At 45.4% G+C, this 22,809-nt stretch overlaps 1 protein-coding gene across 4 annotated transcripts in view; it reads right to left on the bottom strand.

Moving 5' to 3' along the window:
• taf1a (TATA box binding protein (TBP)-associated factor, RNA polymerase I, A) overlaps positions 1-21,716 on the bottom strand; it is a 29,451-nt gene extending 7,735 nt beyond the window's left edge. Inside the window, exons 1-9 of one of the 4 annotated variants that reach the window (XM_038810654.1) lie at positions 21,572-21,716; positions 14,952-15,112; positions 11,738-11,907; positions 10,125-10,238; positions 9,300-9,498; positions 8,063-8,190; positions 5,356-5,514; positions 2,750-2,816; positions 2,421-2,544 (exon numbers count right to left, since the gene is read on the bottom strand). In XM_038810654.1, the coding sequence (XP_038666582.1) occupies positions 2,421-2,544; positions 2,750-2,816; positions 5,356-5,514; positions 8,063-8,190; positions 9,300-9,498; positions 10,125-10,238; positions 11,738-11,907; positions 14,952-15,078 (1,088 nt within the window). In that variant the 5' untranslated portion in view covers positions 15,079-15,112; positions 21,572-21,716. Of the gene's footprint in view, positions 1-2,420; positions 2,545-2,749; positions 2,817-5,355; positions 5,515-8,062; positions 8,191-9,299; positions 9,499-10,124; positions 10,239-11,737; positions 11,908-14,951; positions 15,113-21,566 lie in introns of all 4 variants that reach the window. The other 3 variants (XM_038810665.1, XM_038810672.1, XM_038810679.1) reach the window with 3 other exon arrangements.
• Positions 21,717-22,809: the final 1,093 nt, after the last annotated feature.

The following is a 22,809-nucleotide window of genomic DNA, read 5'->3' as shown; positions in this document are numbered from 1 at the left end:
GCGGGACCACACTAGTGGGAAAGCTAACACCTGGAGCATGCAGCGGATAAAGGCTGTGGTGCACCTCTGACAGGGGGGACAGCACCAGGCGGGGGTGGGGGAACAAACAGCAGGGATGGGGGAGCAAAGGGAGAAAAGAGCAAAAGAGCTGGGGAAAGGGGTTCATAGGGAAAGTGGAAAAAAACAGGGCCAGAGCAAAAGCGGCAATATGGCTACAAAGGGCCGCAACCAAGGGCCCCGAGCAAGGAAGCACTGCAAGCAACCACCTAGCACGGTCTTTGGGTGAAGGGAGATCACGGAGTGCAGGGGCCTACCCACGTGGCGGACACACAGTTGGCAGCCATGTTGGGTGCCCCCTGGACAAAGGGAAACCCTGGAGCACAGGGACCGACCGCATGGGGAGTGCAGTGACAGTGGCCATCTAGGACGGCATCTGAACAAAGGGAAACCCCGGAGTGCAGGAGCGCGATCACCAGTTAAGTATTGTTAATCCCACAGGAGTGCGGGGACAAAAGCCCCCCCATCAGGATAGCCACCTGGAACGACAGGGGACCGACTTAGTCCTTCGCCAAGAGATACACCGGAGAGAGCAGGATCGCCTGCGGGTAAGGAAGGGCTGGGTGGGATACCTGAGGGAGATGTTCACAGACTCGCAGGCGAGGGGCAGTGCTACCTACACTAGCACATGCCTCAATCTTGCTAATACCAAATAAAGACAAAGATCCAACGGAGTGTGGTTCGTACAGACCCATCTCACTACTAAACTTGGGCGCCAAAATACTGGCCAAAATCCGAGCCAAAAGGCTGGAGAACTGCGTACCAGAGGTGGCCGCAGAGGATGAAATGAGCTTTGTCAAAGGTAAACAGCTAACCTCGAACATCAGGCGCCTGCTGAACATGATCATGATCCCACCTAAGGTGGTCATCTCCCTGGGCGCAGAAAAGATCTTCGACAGAATCGAGTGGAAGTGCCTCATGGAGGTACTGGAATGGTTTGGGCTTGGAACAAGCTTCACCTCCTGGGTAAAACTCCTGTACAATGCTCCCATGGCGAGTGTACGGACAAACAACACCAGCTCCCAGTGCTTCCAGCTGCACAGGAGCACAAGGCAGGGATGCCCGCTGTCGTTCGCCGCTGCTGTTCGCCCTCGCGACTGCATTCAGAACAGCAAAGAACTGGAGGGGGATCCAAAGAGGAGGCAGAGAATTCAGAGTCTCGCTCTACACGGATGACCTGCTCTTCTATATCTCGGACTCATAAAGCAGCATGGAGAAAATCAAATTCACCATCTGAGGGTCGGAAGATGGCTTCCTCAAAACATGGGAGCCATTCACCCGACTGTTCCGGGACCTGTTTACAGCTAACAAACAAATAAACAAGTAGCCAAGAGCCAGGGAAAAGTACCCAGGACATGATCGGAGAGGGAATGGAGGGAGGGGAGTGCAAGAGGTAATAGCCAAAACCAGCAGGAAAGAAAGAGTAGCAGAGAAGAAGGGAGTGGGAGGGGAACCAAGGAGGGAGGATGAGGGAAGGAGAAAAACAGAGGAGAGCCAGAAAGGGGAGGAAAGAGGAGGGAGCATAAACTGCGGGGAGAGCGCAGGAAGTGACAACGATCACAACAAGCACTGCAAGGCGAAAGAGAGAAAGAACGAACAGGAAGGAACGACAAATGGCCGAAGCAGAGGCAAATGGACAAAAAACAAAAAAACGACCAAGAGATGCAAGTGACATCTGCCCCTTTACCCGGTTTTGTTTTGCCTGTTTTGTGTTAAAAAAAGGCGGGGGGGAGCTCCCCTTTTCTTCTATATTCTTTGATTTTTTTAATATATACTTCCTTTGTGTTTTTTTGTTTCTCTGTCTGTACATGCATTTGTAAGTATGACATACATAAAACCCAATAAAAACATTTTTAAAAGATTGCTATCACAGAGCCAAACATGTAAGCCAATGGTCGCACTGAAGTCGTTGTGGATGTCATAAGAATGTGAAAGACCCTCTGCGGGATTTCCCGTCAGCAGGATCCTCAGCTTCATTGGCAGCGAACCCACACCAGGTTTCCTGATGGCGCAGGTGGCCACAATGGGAAACCCAATTGGCCCTCCGTGGGAAAGAGAATCCTGCTGCCAGCAGGTTATCCACCCAGCCCCTCACTTCTTATCCAGTCATCCACCCATCTCCCATTCTAACCTCCCCCCTGCTACCGCTAGGATTCAAAAGTGAAGTCGCTCCTTTGCCACTAATACCCAAGCGGAAATCAACAGTCAACTGCTTGATCGAGCATTTTGTGGGAATCAAATGCGATCCTATCTATACAGCGTTTTACCAATCAGAAATTGCAATCTACAACATGACTGAACAAAGGATTCAGTGAAAGTCTACAAAGTAATAAAACAGTTGATGCTTTTCCAAGTGTACGTACTGAGCTATAGCTTTCTTCATCTGCTTCATTAAACGTTTCCACGTGCCGACGTTTTCTTTCCAGGTTGCGAAATCCAGAAGGCAGAAGAGGACGTCCAGAGCCTCCTTATGATGCTTCTTTTTTTCTGTAACAATAAAAGTACTAAGATCACATGGATTAGGCTTCTGGTTTTAACAATGATAGGTTTCCTTCAACCAACTGGCTTCACAGTTCCAAAGCGTCACCTTGGTCAGGAAATACCACTCGCATCTCAAGTCTGGCACTTGAGTTCAAATTTCTATTGTACACACGATTTTCAGCACAAACGATATTTTCACCAAAGTACTAACCTGATTGCAGCAGGAGTGAATGAAATTCCAACATCAGTTCATGGGAAGGAACCATTTGATACAATATCTGGAGATTGAATAGAAACATTTCAACAAACAAGGCAACATCCTGAAGGGGCATAGCAGGATGGCACAGATTCAAATCTCCCTTTATCTTACGTTACGCAATGTATTTTGGAACCAGGAGGGCACAAGGCTAACAAAATGTTACTTCCCATTAATAGCTGCATTACAGGTTTGTTGAAAGGTTATGCCACACAGAAACTTTTCAAAAAATGGCTGGTTCCAAAAAGGTCGCTTGTACGCAAAGATGAGTATATATCCTGAATAAGTTAGCAGTCAAGGATGTACATTTTCAATTGGATCTTAGATCCTGGTTCCTGGGAAGAGTTTGTCTTTCCATAGAACACGATTTAGAGAAGAAAAGAAAAATCAAGGAAAATTTTCCAATTGTTATTAAAGAAAACCGAGGAATTTTATGCATTTTGGAAGATCTAATACAGGTAGGGAATATACAAGTGAATGGTAGAACCCTCAAGAGTATTGACAGTCAGAGAGATCTAGGTGTACAGGTCCACAGGTCACTGAAAGGGGCAACACAGGTGGAGCAGGTGGTCAAGGAGGTATACGGCATTTTTGCCTTCATTGGCCGGGGCATTGAGTATAAAAATTGGCAAGTCATGTTGCAACTGTATAGAACCTTAGTTAGGCCACACTTGGAGTATAGTGTTCAATTCTGGTCGCCACACTACCAGAAGGATGCGGAGGCTTTAGAGAGGGTGCAGAAGAGATTTACCAGGATGTTGCCTGGTATGGAGGGCATTAGCTATGAGGAGAGGTTGAATAAACTTGTTTGTTCTCACTGGAACGAAGGAGGTTGAGGGGCGACCTGATAGAGGTCTACAAAATTATGAGGGGCATAGACAGAGTGGATAGTCAGAGACTTTTTCCCAGGGTAGAGGGGTCATTACTAGGGGGCAAAGATTTAAGGTGTGAGGACAAGATTTAGAGATGTACGAGGCAAGTTTTTTTTTCACACAGAGGGTAGTGGGTGCCTGGAACTCGTGGTGGAAGCAGGGACGATAGTGACGTTTAAGGGACATCTTGACAAATACATGAATAGGATGGAAATAGAGGGATACGGACCGCGAAAGTGTAGAAGATTTTAGTTTAGACGGGCAGCATAGTTGACGCAGGCTTGGAGGGTTGAAAGGCCTGTTCCTGTGCTGTACTTTCCTTTGTTCTTTGTTTTAATTGTATAAACATTGCAGTGAGACGCCAGATAATCCCCTAGTTAACTGAGCTTGTGGTTAATCGAGAGTTTGAGTATCTGCGGGTGTATTTTGCGCTTGTGCCCAGAATGCCATATAATTAGTGGAGATTCAACCAGGATTATTAGCTCCTCACTCCTCAGATTATTAGCTCCACCCTTGGGCAATTGATCCTTGGAAAGGAATACCAAAACTTATCTCTGGCCACACAAGTCATCCATAATTTTCCACTAGAATTTAGACCTCTAGCCTGAAGCTGGACTTCCAACACAGCCATGGTTAAGGAGGGTAGCTCAACCATTTCTAAAGATCAAAGGATACTGTCCGAGTTAAATTATTCTAAGAGCATATCCAAGTATCTCGACTGCAGTCGAAAGGAGGGTCAAGGTTGGTCACATTGTCTCAGGACCTACAATTAACAGTGGACAGAGCAGCCATGTTGGGGATTGGAAGTGTTTTTAGCCAAATCGCAGTGATATTGGTGTGAAGGTTTTTTCCTTCATATTGCAGGATAAGATGTGGGGTTTTGCCTGTATTTGTCTAAGTTTAAATGACTTTGTCAGGTAGTTTTAAATTTTGGGGTATTTTACCCGTGGGGTGGTGGGTGATTTAATAACGCTATTGCGAAAAATCAGACAAAATTTGATCATTGCATTGAAGCCATACAAATGTGAATCTGGTGTCACGGACATGAATGAGTGTGGGGAGAGTCCCTGAGCACGAGGAGAAGGTAAACCGCTCCAGTCTGCCCCCCCCTCCCATGACTAACTACCGTCCCAGTATCCATCCCCCCTCAGTCCACCACAGTACACCCCAACATCCCTGAGCCCCATCTCTCCCCCGCATGGTATTCCATCGACACCCCCCACCCCCGGCATTGTATTCCACCGATCCCCCTCCCCATGGGATTTCATCAACGTTCACAGGTCCAACTCTCATCCCTGACCCGGCTGGACCCCACCCCTCTAACCCGGCTCTGGACCGCCCAGATGCCTCCCCATGCAGGAAACAGACTACAGCATGTAGAAAAGGACTGACCATTCCATGCAGCTAAGGTAACAGCTCTCAACGTGCCAGACATTCCCTCCACCCCAGGAGAGAGATTTCCCATCGACAAGGGAACTGACCAAAAAACTGCGTGCAAACAAGTCTTAAAAGTTTGCCTTGAAATACTGCACGTAGACAATCCCAAGAGCAGGAACAAGGCAGCAGGAACATAAACGCCACACATCCAACTCATGTGGGCAAATGTGGTTTCTGAGCCAAAAAACTAAAACGATACAGGCTATAAATCAGTAGGTGAGGCAGATCAGAACCTTCTAGTGGTATTCTTACCCTCAGTACTTTCATGAGTTTTTTAGGTGAGGCATCATGTCCCTTCAGAAACTCGTACAAATACACGTGAGCATTTGGGTTTGGTGGAAATTTGCTGTCGTAAGCGTAATTGTTTAAAACCTTCAGGGCTTCTTCAAAACCATCATAAAAGTCAAGCAGCTGAAATTAAAAACAAGGCAAGTTACCAACATTTACAGTAAGAGGTATAAGACCTACAGAGCTTCAAATTAAATCCATATAAAGACAGATTATCTACCCTTGCACATCCATGACAGTTTCTGAAGAGGCAAACCTTAACCAACTAGCTAAATAATCAAAAGGTTAGGAGGAGTTGTTGGGTTACGGGGATAGGGTGGAAGTGAGGGCTTAAGTGGGTCGGTGCAGACTTGATGGTCCGAATGGCCTCCTTCTGCACTGTATGTTCTACTCATTCTGCATCTTCTATAGACTTGAAAATATTACACCATGGGAAGCGGGAGCAGCTGTCGGGACACCTTGGATATCAATGAAATTTAGACAGGGAAACTTCCAAAGACAGAGTACAAGCCAAGTGATAAGAGCCTAAATTTCTAGCACAAATGCCAAAACAGAGCACGTATCGACATCTAAGGGATTATAAAATGGATGGAATTAAAATGCCTTTTTTCCTGGGTCAGTGGAAACTCTTTGCATTACTTGTGATAGGAACAGATCATCTAATTTCACATGCTACACTGATCCAATATGATCCGCCCATGGAACACACACAGGCTTGTGCTTCCAAACTCCAAGTCTTGACTTTCCATGTGACAAATCCAGAAAGCACTAAAACCATTATCTACAGGAATCTCCAAGAGTTAGCATTATTTCGAAGCAAGGGTGGAATACAGCACCACGAGAAGGCTTAGTTAATTGAGCAAGGGGAAGCTTTAAAAAAAAAGATTTTGCATTTCATGCTTCCCCTTATTGCTGCACATATATAATGCTAGCTTTCCTTAAAAATAGATCCCAGCAGCTTCACTGCCTTCACCCAGTGAACGATGTTCCCAACCAAGCAGCATTTCCAATATCCAAGTCTTCAGCTACACACTGGAAACAGTTAACATGGTTCCAATTCTAGGAGCGTGGTTCAAATTCCCGGGCATTTAATCTTCTGTTTGCTGCAGCATTGCTTCAAAGAGGTGTTCCAAAGTGGATTGAAAGGTCGCGGTTGGATGCAAGATTCCAGTCTTCCTAACTGTGAATGCGAGCCTGTCAAGTAACTGCCCATTTTGCTCGAGGACAAGTCAAATCAGTTCTGCATATTGTGGTTCAAGCAGCATATGGATCGCAAGAATGTGTGTTTTCCTCAGAGTCGAGCAAGCTGGGTTACATCCAACAGTGCATGGAGAACGAAAATGTGTAAATTCACTAAACCTTTAAATAAATTAAGCCTGCAAGCAAGTCTGAAAGCACCATCTAGTGGACAAGTACATGCAAGATTCATGTTGAAAATGCTGAAGGTTCTCCACCAGTAAAGATTATGGGCATTTGAAAACGTGAGGAAAAACGCTCGCAAAATTACCACCTCCACTTCAGTCAGTATTCAGTGTGCTTTCCCCCTTTGCAGTTGAAGACTCCCTAGGCCATGATCAGCAAGACTTCCTGATCCCCCAACGTACCTCGGGAAGAAATAATTTAAATAGCTAGCAGTGGCTGCACGGATTTTCCAATCACTCACCCAGGTCGGGATTTTCCAGTCCGGCCTCTGGCCGGAATTGGCACGGACGGGAGCGGACAATTTGGGTGGAGATGTCTGGCCACACTGTTAAACCCAAGAAAGCACTTGCACTTTCTTAATAAGGTCGCTCGTGACCTCGTGCCACCCAAAAGCACTGCACTCCCAGCAAAGTTTTTTTTGATGTATGGTCATTTGTGTAATGTGGACGAACATGGACAATTCACACAGAGCAAGGTCCCACATTCAACACCGAGATAAATCATCAGGTCATTTGGTGGCACTGACGGAGGGATGAATATCGACCAGGGCACCAGAAGGACAAGGAATGTTTTTTTTGTCCACGGAAGACAGAAGACTCGGCCTTGGTAAAATGTTTTATGCAAAGGAAGGCACCCTCTGACACTGCAGCAGGCATCAGGTACTGTGCACCAAGTGACATCCTGGATGTGGCATAGTGCTTAGCATTCCTGCCTCACAGTGCCTGGGTTCCAAGTTCAATTCCAGCCTGTGGAGTTTGCACTGTCTCCCAGTGTCAACGTGGGTTTCCTCCGGGTGCTCTGGTTTCCTCCCACAGTCCAAAGGTATGCAGGTTAGGTGGATTGGCTATGCTAAATCATCCCTTAATGCCCCAAAAAAATGTGCACATTGGGTTAAAGGGTAATTGGAGTAGAGCAGGAGACTGAGCTTTGGTGGATGCTCTTTCAGGTAGTCAGTGCAGACTCAATGGGCCGAATGGCCTCCTTCGGCACTATAGGGCTTCTATGATATTGAGCTCAGGATTTTGGAGTGGGGCTCGAATGCTTGAACCCCTGACTGAGAGGTTAGTACTCTGTCACTGATCCAGTGCTAGCGCACAAACCACACTCATTTCAACTCTTGGATTTAGTTCCGCTACAAAATAACATTGGGATGGTATTAAATTCCTTGCGAAAGGCTACTCAAAAAAAAGTGAAAACATTGAAATTTTATAACGTTTTGTACTAAGCAACCAAAAGTATTGAAACTTACGTTTACATAACTGAGTATAAAGGGATCCCATACACCAGGAATTTCTACAGCATCATGCAGACCAATAGAGGCTTGTCGGAAGTAGTTGTGTATCTCTTGTGTTGAGCCTGAATCGACTGCATCATCAGCTGGTTTTGGAATACAAAATATTACTTCTTCTAAATAAGGTAAAACTTGTATTTGTATCACACCTTACATTGCAGCAGATTGTCCGATTGGCTTCCCCAAGAGTATAGTCAGCCAAAACCAGCGCCGGTGTACCAAGGGATCACATTTGTGAAGAAGAGGAAGGGATCAAAGAAGATTTTTCGGAGTATGGCAGAGATAAAAAAGGTGTGAAGTCAGGGAGAAGGGATATTCTGGCTCCATTTGGGCAATAAAGGGTGACAAGACATGTCTTATTGAACTAGCTGCAGGAGGATAGAGTGGCCAACATATTAAAGACAGCAGAGAGGTAATGGAGAGCAAGGAATAATGAAGAAGGTCTCAGTCAATGTTATTTATGACTTGAATTGAAGTTGTTTCACTGAGGTGGCCAAGGCAGAAACCTGTCTGGTGAGATTTACAAATTTCAGTTCTCTAAAAATGAAAACTAATCTTTAGCTAAAACGCCCAAGAAGAGTAAAATCTAACCGTGAATCTAACCCATCTTAAATCTAGGTTTTTAAACGGATTACGGAATATTGGACGGGCAGTCAATCTTCTTCCAGGAGGCAGGTGGCTCACTTAAATACCTTAACGATGCTGCAAAAGTCAGATTTTACCTCAACTTTACACCAGCCAGTTGGGTTTCACAGACCTCAGGAAATAAGGCAGTCAAATGTCCCTCTCGCACTTCATAGGGGTCAAAAGGATCAGGAGCCCACCTTCAGTGACTCCAACCTACCCCCACCTCCCAACTAAGCTACCTGCAAACCATTCCCACAATCGGCCATGCTTCCCCAACCCTTGCAAGTCGCAATTCACCAAGAGATTGCCTGCCCCCCCAAATCGTTAATGGGGTCCTGCTATTGAATTTGAAAGTTCCTGAGGGACCCCGACTGCGAAACTGCCTTGCCTCATCACCACAAATAACAGTGTTGTCATTTAAAAAATTTTTTTTAGCCGAAGTGCACTTCTATAGACAGGCAGGCATTTACTGGATTTGGAAAATCCAATGAGGAGAATTCCTCTTAAACTCCAGGAAAACACTAAAGAGCAGCAATGTATACTTCCGGCACCACAAACATGCACATACCTGTCTGGTGAAGAACACTGTTCTTTTTAGCCCATGTGTAATAGTCAAGCATTGCCCTATATCCTTGTATGAGTTTAAGCACTTTTTGCTGATCTGCTGATTTTTCTCCATATCTCCATGTTTCAGCCAGTGTCAGTTCTCGGTAGGCTTCATCCATCTTTCCAATGCATAGCAGGTGAATAGCATGCTCCAAGCACACCTTGAGGAACAGAGAAAGCAGGAGAGATTATAATTTTCCCTGGCACAGCGAGTTGGGCTCGTCAGCTAGCTGTTTCAAAAATGTGCACAAGCACACCACGTGGCCTATTGGATAAATGCATACTGTCCAGCTCGGCACTGAGCCGAACAAGGTGGTTCCAGACTTAAACTTGAACAAAGTGCATGATCTACCACTAAGTATGAACAGAGCAACTGAACATCAACTTCATGATTCCTGGTATATCTTTATGGAATGCATGTTCAATAAAGAATCCCTTTTCTTAATGACCATACCGATAATGATGATAATTGTCACAGATACAGTCCAAACACACAGGTAGGCCACACTACAATCCAGTTGGGCTATAATCAGCAATGCTGCTTCAGTTTACTACACGATGAGTGAATTTTAGTTTGCTTTTACATTTTTAAAGAACGAAAGTGTGTAAAAGAAACAACTTTGCTGTTCTTGTTGAGAACGACAAGATCTTAACATTCAGAATGTTTGAATGGAGCACAAGAGCAGAGCCAAATTCACTGCACTTTGGAAGTACTTCAATGGCTGCAAAGTGCTTTGGGGTGCCAGAAGGCCATGGTAAGTGCGATACAAGTCCCAAGTCTTGTTACCTTCAGGTAATGCTTCACTCCAATATTCTTCATTTTCCCAGCAAATAAACTGATGTCCTCAGGGCAGCTGTTGGGATGATGCTGGAGTATTGCAGTTCCCATTCTCCAAATTACCTGATGGACAAAGACCACCAGAGCTATTTCAATATTTCTTTGCTCAGTGTTCTCACAAAAATAAAGCAAGACACAGCTAACCAGAAGCAAACTTGTTGGCATTTTTAGACATTTCTTCACTGAAAAATCTTCATTGCAAAATGTTTTATCAAACAAAATAAGTCATTTTTAATACCCATCAGTGAAAGGACACAGATATAGAGCAGGGATCTGAAAATATAAAGGGAATGTTTGGGAATACACTTGCTTAAATCTGTTCCCTTACTATTTAAATCATTTTGGTGCTGTATTAAGTTACGATGTAACATGCAGTTGTTATTTAATAATATTAGTTAGCAGCTATAAACATTCAATCAAGTACATCTTCTCATGAATAGTATTAACTTTAATGACCAGATATATTTTTGAAAGTAAAACAATTGTTAATATCATAAAATATACACAACACAGAAAAGACAAGTTAAAGTCTATAGACCAAGTTCTGGTTAGTGTACAGGAGTAGGTGTCCCACGGCATGGTTCACATAGAGCCCAAGAGTCATTGCCCTATAACATGAGCTACAAAAACCCAGGACGGCATGGTGGCGCAGTGGTTAGGACTGCTGCCTCACGGCGCCGAGGACCCAGGTTCGACCCCGGCTCCGCGTCGATGTCCATGTGGAGTTTGCACATTCTCCCTGTGTTTGCATGGGTCTCACCCCCACAATCCTGTGCTGTACTGTTCTATGTTCTATGTGCAGGGTAGGCGAATTGGCCATGCTCAATTGCCCCTTAAATGGAAAAGAGAGCATTGGGTACCGTAAATTTTTTAAAAGAGCAACAAAAACCCTGATGAATCCTCTTGCTCTCTCAGCTTCTCCCCCACCCAATCCATCTCACAAAGAGACTCCAAACAACTTGCAGAAAGAAAGAGCAGATCCTACAGTGGGAATAAACAAAATATCCACCTCAGGAAGCAATAACTTTGCAGGAGTGTTGGGAGCAGCAGTATCAGCGTGGGGAACTGATACAACTGCTCTTTATTTGAATCAGCAATTGTCATGAATGTACCGACATTTAATTTAGATATTACAGCGAACATGGGCATTGGGGGTATAGCAGTGTACTGTTTATGTTAATGGTACACTAAATCCGGAGAATGCGTAAACACCACCACATTAATTCAAGAATTTAAATTCTGCTTAAAAAGAAACTGGAACTAAAGAAGCTGATCAGTAAAAAAATGACCATGAAGTTACCAGTTTGTCACATCAACCCAAATGGTTCACGAACATCATGAGGGAAGGAACTTGCTGCCCATACCATGTCTGGCCTATAATGGCTCCAGACCTATACCAACTTGGTTGGAACTTAACTGTGCACTGAATTTGTCTAGCGAGGCGAACAACACCCAACACCGTAACCTAATCAGGCCCTTGCCCCAGAGTCACCCACACATTTGTGCATATAGTTTCAGATGAAGTCTGTATTATTACTGTGACATTCCAGGATGGGACATACCTTACTGGCAGATTCCTGTTTTCTGGTAGTGTTGTCTTCTAAGATCTGGAAGTAGTTTGTCATCAGTTCTGCTGCGGTCTGCCACTGGTGATGAAACATGGCTTTCTGAATGCCACTCAGACAAGTTTGGACCGTCTTCCGGAAGCCAGTTTGTTTTCTATCGCTGACATCTGTATATCACAAGTGTAGACTTAAAGATTTCACTGGCTTTGTAACCACATGTACACAGAACTGATCAAAGATGCACAGCCGCACAAATTTACTGCTGATTTAAACAAATATTCCCTGAAATAAGTCAGCGTTCTGCCGGAAAGGTTGCTAGTTATTGCGATATTTCAGGGCTTCATCGGGTATTTCGCTAGTTGGGTGCCAAACACAACTCCAGTTTACTTTGCACAATTATCTGGTAATGGAGCAAACCCAGAGCCCCTGTAGTTGCATTTGTCACCCAATTTCTCTGCAGCAACAGAATAAATACATTATAGTGTATGATTTGGGCTATAAACTACAAAGTTATATCTCCTGAGGTGATGTCCAGATTCAGAAATGATGCAGGGCAAGTGGAAGCAGCTGATTCAGTGAGTACGGTCAGGTTAAATACTTACTACTTTACCGTTTGCAGTTTGTAAAGGATTTCTTAGTAACGAGGACCAAGGAAGATGGGCCTTCTTGATTTTTTTTGATTTTAGGTCATCTTCTAAAAGGTTTACCTTAAAAGGTGTAGGCCATAGCAGCAGAGCTCAAAGCTGTGTTGTGCTCTTCCTGCTCCATGTGGGAAGCTGGGAAAATTTCCAGTGCTCAGGGCCAGCATATGTGTCTCCAGCTGCAGCTCCTGGAAGCCCAGGTTTCCCATCTGTAGCAGCGGCTGGGGACACTGAAAAGCATCCACGAGTCTGAGAGTATTGTCAATATCTTGTACGGGCAGGTGGTCACACTAAGGCTAAAACTCCAAAGGCAGGAAGGAAATGGATGACCACCAGGCACAGCAAGAAGACGAGGCAGGCAGTGCAGGAATCTCCTCTGCAAAACATATAGACTGCTTTGGATACTACAGTAACTTCATGCTTGTGGCAATAAAAGATTATTATTATTATGAAGGGGTATGACCTCTCGGGGGAAAGCAGAAACAGCCATATTTGTTGCACCATGGTTCGCTCTGCTACACCGGGGGGGGGGGGGGAATGTGTGGAATGCACAGGTTAATATAAAGGCGTTTCTGTTTCAGCAAACAAGACTCCAGGATGGCATGTTGCCTCCCTGGTGCTCGGTTAAGGGTATCTCAGGACGGCTACAGGACATTCTGAACAGAGAAGATGATCATGGTCGACATTGGTACAAAACGAAGATTAAAAAGGGATGATGACCCAAAAGCAGAATATAGGAGTTAGGAAGTAAATTGAAAATGAGGACTTCAAAAAACAAAGAACAACACAGCACAGTGACAGGCTCTTCCTCCCTCCAAGCCTGCCAGTATCCTTCTTTTCCCCGTCTGTTCATGTGCCTATCCAGATAAGTCTTTAAGGTCGCTAACATATCTGCCTAAACTACCTTACTTGGCAGTGCATTCCAGGCCACCACCACCACCCTCTGTGTAAAAAAGGTAGTGATCTCAAGCAGAAATTATCAGACGAATAGGTGGCTGGAGAGATGGTGCGAGGCGAGGGGGGGGACAGATTCCTGAGGTATTGGTCCCGGTTCTGGGGGAAGTGGGACCAGTACAAACTGGACAGGTTACTTCTGGGCAGGATCGGGACTGATGTCCAAGGGGGAGTCTTTGCTGGAGTGGCTGGAGAGAGTTTAAGATAAAAAGGAAAGAGGGGGATGGGAACCTGCATTATGAGTCAGAGAAGGGGGAAAACACTGACAAGAACGAAAGACAGAAAGGGGAATAGAAGAATGAGGCATTATCTCATCAAAACCTATAGATTCTAAAAGGACTAGACAGGGTAGATCAGGACGGATGCTCCTGATGATGGGGGGGGGGGGGGGGGGGGGGGCGTGACAGTCCAGAAACAGGGGTCATAACTTTTAGGATTGCGATGAGAACAGGTGACTGAGTTGAATGATGATCAGCCATAGTCCTAATGAATGGCGGAAGAGGCTCAAAGGGCTGAATGGCCTCCTCCTGTTCCTATTTTCTATATTTGCAATGTTAATAATGCCTACTTTCCAGAGCATGAATTATCATCTGACAGTGACATCTCAAGCAACCACTGCAGTAAACTAAATTTAATGAGAGTCCATCCATCAAGATGCTGTGACTTGAAAATGCAATGGATGTCCCCGCTTGAGAGCGCAGCTATGACAGCAACTGAAACCCCAGTGGTGGCACTGCCTCGGAGAATCACCTTCAGCGGCAATGGTACTAACTGCTCTCGAATTGCTGCAGTTCAGGTGGTGATATACAACTTTAAACCGTGGTGAAATTTCTCCTTGATCTCCATTGACTTCAATTATACCTGCAGCAGTTCTGTAACCAAGGTGACATTAATCCAATTGTTCAATTTGTATTCTACAGGTCATCTGCTCCAAATACGATCACCCTTTTCACTAAAAAAAAGGCCAAATTTCTTTAGATACCTTAAACTGCATCCCCAATCCTCCAGTCGCACAACTGAAAGAACATTAATTCCCCTCTTATCATCTCCAAAAAGCACTGAATTCAGCCGCTGAAACGCATTCAACATGTAATCAACATCGCCATTCCTTCTATCTAACCTCAAACCTCAATACGCTTATCTAATCTTGACAAATTCCTTCCCGAAATTCAGTTCGATCACATGAAACAGCTCACCTTTTATTCAGCAAATTTGTAAATCTTGGAAGAAATTTAGTCATTTAATCAAAGGTCTGCTTCTGTGTACTTTTAATAGTCAGACAAAAGTCTTCTTCATATTATCCTTCAAGGTCACAAAGACTTTCCACACAGCCAAGGTAGGGCCTGTTCTGTAAACCTGTAGATACAACGTAAACCCCCCCCCCCCCCTCGAACACCATTCGAACTTTGCCCAACCACCTAGATCAGGAAAACCACACTAACCATCTGCCATTTCTAAAGATGGCACCACCACAGCACATATGCAAGACAGCTCCATTGGCCAGTTCTTCCCCCCCAGATTTCATTAACCCCTTTAACAACATTTACCGAGCCACTGCAGACAGGCTCTGCACACAAATTAAGCTAGACGTAGATGGTTTACTGAGCTGGCCATACTTTGGAATTGAAGTATACTCGTTGGTAAAGGTAAACGGATTTCTGGATGAGAGCAGCTTAACCAAACACTCTCTTTGTCAGTGGAAGCATCTTGTTCTGCGATGAGCTGAGCTATCTCGGCATCCATCTTCAGCTCACTGTTCAAGTGAAACTAAGGTGGGCTGAAAAGATAGAGGTCATCATTGAAGGAGCAAATCGAATCAATTAAAATACCAAAAAGAATGATCAAGGGGCTGATAATTTAAGTTTATCTTGCATTCAGATTTAAATCAAACTGGTGAAATCAGCTGAAAACAAACACAATCTTTTTTGGCATGGAAAAGAATCCAAAAATGCTCACAATAAACAAAGTACAGATTTCAAAATCATCTCAGTTTTGGAAGAAACGTTAAAATAATGCTTACAACTTCTCTCAAAGGGATTAATGTTCCGCGGGGTTAGCATGCAGTGCTGGCTGCATTCAGCACCTTCTCCACCAGGGACTTCTGTTTAGCAATCTGCCCTAGATGTGGGTAAAGTTCACATCAATCCTGCCAGTATGTAGGCGGACAGAAACACCCCATGCCCAATGGAAAACCCCACACTGGAACTGTATGACAAAAATCAGTCGCTTTCGTGATGTAGTAGTAATATTGTTCCCATACAAACCACATGCTGTGGTCAGATCTACCACAGCAGGAAGACATATCAATCCACAGGGAGATAGGGCATTCATTTCTTTAGTGTAAAACTGCTAGTTACATTTGAGTAAGCCCAAGAACAATTGCAAGTGACAAAGGTGGTCTTTAAGCTCATCTGATCACACCCTTCCAGAAACCCAAACCTATTTACCTCCCATTTCAGTATCCATCATGCTGCTCTTAACCCTGCACCTCAACTATTGCAGTTGGCAAGTGTACTGAAATACTCAATGCGTCTCCTGGTTCTGAAAGCATTATTTCATGGTCACTCCATCTTATAAAGCAGCTTAGATAGCTCCAGGAAGTTCCCTGCAAAGGAGCTTCTTTTATCGCACAAGAGGTCTAGTGTATTTAATTATTTCTTGTTGATTTTCTATCGGTTTCTGGGGATCATACTGTACACAGTGTCTCGATTGCCCCTCCCTCATGTCACATGCCTGCAGCGCTCTGTTAAGAATGGAAAAAAGAAACTGAAATGATGAGTAAAGAAAGCATTTGTAAAGAAGAATTTCATTACATTTCTCCTCATTTTCTGAATATTTAACAGGAGACAAAAAAAGAGAACAGAATAACATACGAACATATTAAGATGGTCACTGGATTTCCTGAAAGAATGGCATTTTATTTTGAAGTACTAATGCTCCCTCTTGTGGTGAAGAATAAATGTTGCAAATTATATGACTTAGTGCTAATATTGGAATGCTCAGAATAATAAAAATATAAACATGCTCACTTCAAATTGTGGTACCAGGGCCGGGATTCTCCCCTACCCGGCGGGGCGGGGGGTTCCCGGCGTGACGGAGTGGCGTGAACCACTCTGGCGTCAGGCCTCCCCAAAGGTGCGGAATTCCCTGCACCTTTAGGGGCTAGGCCTGCGCCGGAGTGGCTCCCGCTCCACCAGCCGGCGCGAACGGCCTTTGGCGCCCCTCCACGCAGGGCCGAAAGGCCTTCGCCGGCCGGCGGAAGTCCGCGCATGTGCCGTGCATCAGCTGACGTCATACCGGCGCATGCGCAGCAGAGGGGGTTCTCTTCCGCCACCGCCATGGTGAAGGCCATGACGGGGCGGAAGAAAGAGTGCCCCCACGGCGCAGGCCTGCCCGCCGATCGGTGGGCCCCGATCACGGGCCAGGCCACCGTGGGTGCACCCCCGGGGCCAGATCCCCTCCCCCCACCCCAGGACCCCGGCTCCCGCCCGTGCCACCAATCCCGCCAGCACCAGATGTGCTTTGATTCCCGCCAGTGGGAACGGCCTGTCAGCGGCGGGACTTCGACCCATCGTGGGCCGGAGAATCGCCGCGGGGGCCCGCCGACCGGCGCGACTCCCGCCCCTGCCAATTCCCAGGTGGCGGAGATTTCGGGCCACGGCGGGAGCGGGTTGACACCGGCCCCGGGCGATTCCGCCCCAGATCTTTCAGATAATGATGAACAAATTCATGGTGAATAGTTTTGAAGCATTTCTGTCTTAAACAACCAGGAGACGAAAAAGTGTCAAAACTGCAATTGTGACTTTGCTTCATCGTACTCTCTATCCCTCCCATGATTCACTTGTACATACAGGGACCCTCGCCGGTCTACATCCACCCTCGTTTCGGTGGGTTTAACTGCCAGATACTGTGCTGTGGTTAGTTAACTGCCTGTACACTAGTGAGCACCAAGGTAGAGGCAAGTCCAACTCATGCTGCAGGATTTACACCAAATGGAACAACCCCACTTTTAGACTGTAAACCAAGGCAGAAGTGTCAAGATGATGGACAATGAAAGTTCAATAACTTGAGAAAGTCGCAATACAGAGGCAATAGGAGAGGAGCTTGGACAGGTTAAGTAAAAACAGCTTTTAAGGGGTATGGCAACCACAAGCAAATGTTCACAGTGGCGGTTAGTTTCTGTTCTTTATAAGATTACATTTTTGATAGTCTGTGACACCACACTCATACAGGGCCTTCAACACAATGAAACATTAATACATTTACAGTACATAACTTAATGCTGCTGAAAAGAGACATGTTGCCAAAGTCTTTTGAATGGCACCCATGATGCCTTACACAATGCCAAATTTCAATGATAACAATTTATACTGCAGGAGAAAAGGCTGCTGATTGGTTGGCAAGTCCACTCTGATTCGCTGAGGTATTGCCATGGTGAAAGCAACAGTGATCGATAGGTTCCTCAAGTTCCTGGGTAATTCAAAATTGACAAACCTCAAAACAATATCTAACATGAGATGTGATTCAGCAATTGGACAGCACCTACTGAACAATCGTGAGTGTGCTACAAATGACACCAACAACTAATTTAAGATTTCAGACTCAGTGTGGATCGGCTCACTTACACGTGCTGGAAGCTACATATACTTCACACACTGGGCCCTGTTCTTCAGACAGAAGGAGCATGTCCACACATTGCACTTCCTTCAACTAAACAAACACTTAGGGGACAGCGACTCCCTGGTTCATACCCCATGGCAATATCTTGACCAGTCAACCTGCCTTATTTAAACAAAGCTTGGTAGTTAACTGTTCCCTGGTGCATTTCCCGTGACAACACCTCTATTAATCAGAGTCTACTTGCCAACCAAACAGCACTCTCTTCTCATGCAGTTTATATTGCTATTTTCTTTACAATTTGTATTGTTCGGAATCAGTCCTAATGAGTCCAAGATATAAGTCCCAACAGAATCTTTCGACAGAATCTTTTTTTCAGCAATATTAAGTTCTCTGTAAAAGTTGGTGTGAGTCGTAGCTGACATGACAAATTTCTGAGAAAGTAGAGTCGTTGGGGGGCTTTATTAACTATAGTGTCGGCATGGGAGGATCAGGACAAGTTGTTGGTGATCTGGACAGCTAAACACTTGAAGCTCCCGACCCTTTCTACTTTGTTCCCATTGATGTAGACAGGGGCATATTCTCCACTATGCTTCGTGAAGTTGATGACAATCCCCTTCGTTTTGTTGACATTGAGGGAGAGATTATTGTTGTCACACCAGATCACCAGATTCTCTATCTCATTCCTGTACTCCGTCTCGTCATTGTTTGAGATCCGACATACTACTGTGGCATCATCAGAAAATTTGAAAATCGAGTCGGAAGGGAATTTGGCCACACCGTCATAGGTGTATAAGGAGTATAGTAGGGGGCTGAGGACACAGCCTTGTGGGGCACCGGTGTTGAGGATGATCGTGGAGGTGTTGTTGCCTATCCTTACTGATTGTGGTCTGTGGGTTGGAAAGTTCAGGATCCAGTCACAGAGGGTGGAGCCGAGGTCCAGGGCACGGAATTTGGAGATGGGTTTTGTAGGAGTAATGGTGTTGAAGGCTGAGCTGTAGTCAATAAACAGGAGTCTGACATATGTGTCTGTTATCTGGGTGTTCCAGGGTAGAGTGCATGGCCAGGGAGATGGCGTCTGCTGTGGACCTGTTGCAGCGGTAGGCAAACTGTAGTGGATCAAGGCAATCTGGGAGGCTGGAATTGATTCGTGCCATGACTAACCTTTCGAAGCACTTCATAACGATCGATGTCAGAGCCACTGTACGATAGTCATTAAGGCACACTGCTTGACTATTTTTTGGTACAGGAATGATGGTCGTCTTCTTGAAGCAGACAGGGACCTCAGATTGTTGTAAAGAGAGGTTGAAGATGGCTGCGAATAACCCCGCCAGCTGATCCACGCAAGTCCTCTGTGCTCGTCCGGGTACCCCATCCGGGCCAGTGGCTTTCTGAGGGTTGACCTTCGAGAAGGCTGCTCTGACATCTACAATGGTGACCTCAGAAAGAAGTTCATCCACGGCTTCTGTGGTGGAGGGCGTGCTCTCGCTGACCTCTTGCTCAAAGCGGGCATAGAATGCGTAGAGCTCATCAGGGAGGGGTGCGTTGGAGCCAACGAGTTTACATGCCTTCATCTTGTAGCCCATTATGTCTTGCAGACCTTGCCATAGTCGGCGAGGGTTCGTGTGGCTAGCCTGTGACTCGAGCTTGGTCCGGTACTGTCTTTTGGCATCTTTGATGGATCTCCTCAGATCATATCTGGCTGTCTTGTACAGGTCAGGGATGCCTGACTTTAACACCTCAGACCTAGACTTCAGCAAGCAGTGGATATCCCTGTTCATCCAGGGTTTCCGGTTGGGGAACACGCGGATTTGCTTCTTTGGCACACAGTCTTCTACACACTTACTAATGAAGTCCGTTACTGTAGTGGCGTACTCGTTCAGGCTGGTCGCAGAGTTTTTAAATACTGACCAGTCCACTGACTCTAAGCAGTCCTGTAGGTGATCATCCGATTACCCAGACCAACATTGCACAACTTTCTTGGACGGATTCTTGGGAGCAGGAAGGACCACAGCCTGGTGGTCAGATCTGCCAAAGTGTGGGCAGGCGATAGAGCGGTAGGCATGTTTGATATTTGTGTAGCAGTGGTCCAGGATGTTTGGTAGTACGCTCTTGAGCTTGGCCTGACTGAAGTTCCCAGCCACAATGAACAAGGCCTCGGCCTTGGGATATTTCGTTTCAAGGGTATTTGTGGTGGTGTGTTTTTCATATTTGCATGGGGGAGGGGGGGGGGGGTGTAAACTGCTGTCAGGATAATGGAGCTGAAATCTGAAGGTAGTAGGAGTGAAATCTTAGCATCAGCGTTCACTGTCATAGAATCTATACAGTGAAGAAGCAGGTCATTCAGCCATAATCCACACCAACCCTTTGAAAGACCACCCTACCTAGGCCCAATCCTCCAACCTATTCCTGCAACCCCACAATCGTTATTAATGTCACAAGTAAGCTTACATTAACACTGCAATGAAGTTACTGTGAAAATCCTCTGGTTGCCACATTCCGGCACCTGTTCATAGAACATTCAGTGCAGAAGGAGGCCATTCAGCCCTTTGAGTCTGCACCAACCCACTTAAGCCGTCACTTCCACCCTATCCCCACAACCCAATAATCCCATCTAACCTTTTTTGGCCACTCAGGGCAATTTAGCATAGCCAATCCATCTGTACATCTTTGGACTGTGGGAGGAAAGCGGAGCACCCGGAGGAAACCCACGTAGACACGGGGATCGAACCTGGGACCCTGGTGCTGTGAAGCCACAATGCTAGCCGCTTGTGCTACCGTGCTGTTCAGGTACACTAAGGGAGAATTCGTACTGCCCAATTCACCGAACAAGCACATCTTTCGGGACTTGTGGGAGGAAACCGGAGCACCTGGAGGAAACCCATGCAAACACGGGGAGAGCGTGCAGACTCTGCACAGTGAGCCAAGCTGGGAATCGAGCCGGGTCCCTGGCACTGTGAAGCATCAGTGTTAACCACTGTGCTATCATGCCACTCAAGCATGGCTAATCCACCTAACATGCCCACCTTTGGACTGTGGGTGGAAACCAGAGCACTCAGAGGAAACCCACAGTCACAGGGAGAACACTCCACACTGTTATGCAAGGTTGGATTTGAACACAGGTCCCTGGTGCTCATGAGGCAGCAATGCTAACCATTGTGCCACCCTGTCCACTTAGCCACAATATCTCCTTCGGACCAGAGATGCAGGGTGAGGTATTTGAGGGGAAGTCAGATAAGCACAAGGGAAAAAAAGACAGGAAAAGAAAACAATGGAGTTAGATGTGGGAGATTCCTTCAGAAAGCAAAACACCAATGATATGTTGCGGGAAATGGTCAGCCTTTGTGTTGTGAGTGCCAGGCAAAAATATTTAACGCCGCACAATAATTTACTTTCTGCATAATAAGAAATGCAAAACTGAAATCGTCGTCACATCTTCATTATCATGATTTTTAAAAAAGTGGACGCCTTAAAAAAGATAACTTTCCAAAGGATCAACAACGTAAGTCATATCAGGCATTCCAAGAACTGTTTTGATCTCCCCATCCCCTCCCTTGGTTAGTCTATGACACCGAGTGTTCTCAGCAGTGGGCATATGTCCAGCACAGGCTCACCCTACCCTGTGAAATCCTCAGCTTCAACTTCTATTCCCGGGGCGACATTCCGCTCCCGGGTGACGTTCTATTCCCGGGGCAACATTCCGCTCCCGGGCCACGTTCTATTCCCGGGGCCACGTTCTATTCCCGGGGCAACATTCCGCTCGCGTACCAGGTCCTATTTACTTCCCACTTGCAGGCACTCATTCAAACTGCTTCCGGGTCATGTTTCTCTCAAAGTCACCGCCCGGATTCCCCCACCCCAATTCCTGACAATAATTGGAAGTATTTATTCTGTGGCCCGGGACCACCTTCCATATCTTCAAACAGAAAAATCATTTTCGGTTTTTCGTCAATGGAAACTTTTCCTTAATTTCATTCAAACCGAACAGCAGCTGCATTGTGACCGCCTCCTGTGTTTACATTGACTTATTCAATTCCAGCCGCATAAACGCACCGATCTGGGAGTGGGATCTCTTTTTCTTTAAAAAATGAAACTTGCTGTCAACTAATTTTAAACTCCTAAAAATAAGTCCCGTTTGCGAAAAAAATTCCAATTATGTCCAAATGAGCCAGTTTCACATTAGCTGAGTCAGGCTTGGCAGATGTATACTTTTAAATACTGATTATTCCCATTTTCTGCCTGACAGTCCACACTTCCTGAGTGTAGTTATAAATGTATGATTTTATAATTCATATGCTTTTGAAGTATAACTTTTACTTTTGGGATTAAAATGCTTAAATGTAGGATAAATGGAAAATAAACTTGTTGAGAAGCTGGTAAACAGTCCTAAAGTAAGTGCAAAACCAAACAGACCTGGGTTAATTACTCAAAAAAGTGTCCTATTGTGTTGCTGGCATGGTGGGAATTGTGATATGTTCATATACCTTAAAGGAAGATTACCTTAAACTTGTGTCCATCATTACTCACTTCTTGACAGTGGGTGATGTACTACTCCCATGACTAGTCTGTATACAGCAGCAGTCGAAGATGTCAAGATATGTGGATGCAGCCTTCCAGTTAACAGTTGCATATAGTCGTATCTAATAAAGAATACACATAGTTGTTTTGCTAATCCTTATTATATGAATTGCACGTTTATGACAAATAGAAGAAGATAACGGATGAGGGTATTTCATCGAGCATTACTGTGGCCACTCTGAACCCCACTGGGTGAGATAATTTGTCTGAAGACATCGCTGAAGCTGTCGGTCTTACACTGATCAGGACAAATTCAAAATACCAAATTTTAAACAATTT

Source organism: Scyliorhinus canicula, chromosome 1, assembly GCF_902713615.1.
Source record: "Scyliorhinus canicula chromosome 1, sScyCan1.1, whole genome shotgun sequence".
In the NCBI taxonomy this organism is placed as follows: Eukaryota; Metazoa; Chordata; class Chondrichthyes; order Carcharhiniformes; family Scyliorhinidae; genus Scyliorhinus; species Scyliorhinus canicula.
This window is presented reverse-complemented; position numbering and strand designations above follow the sequence as displayed.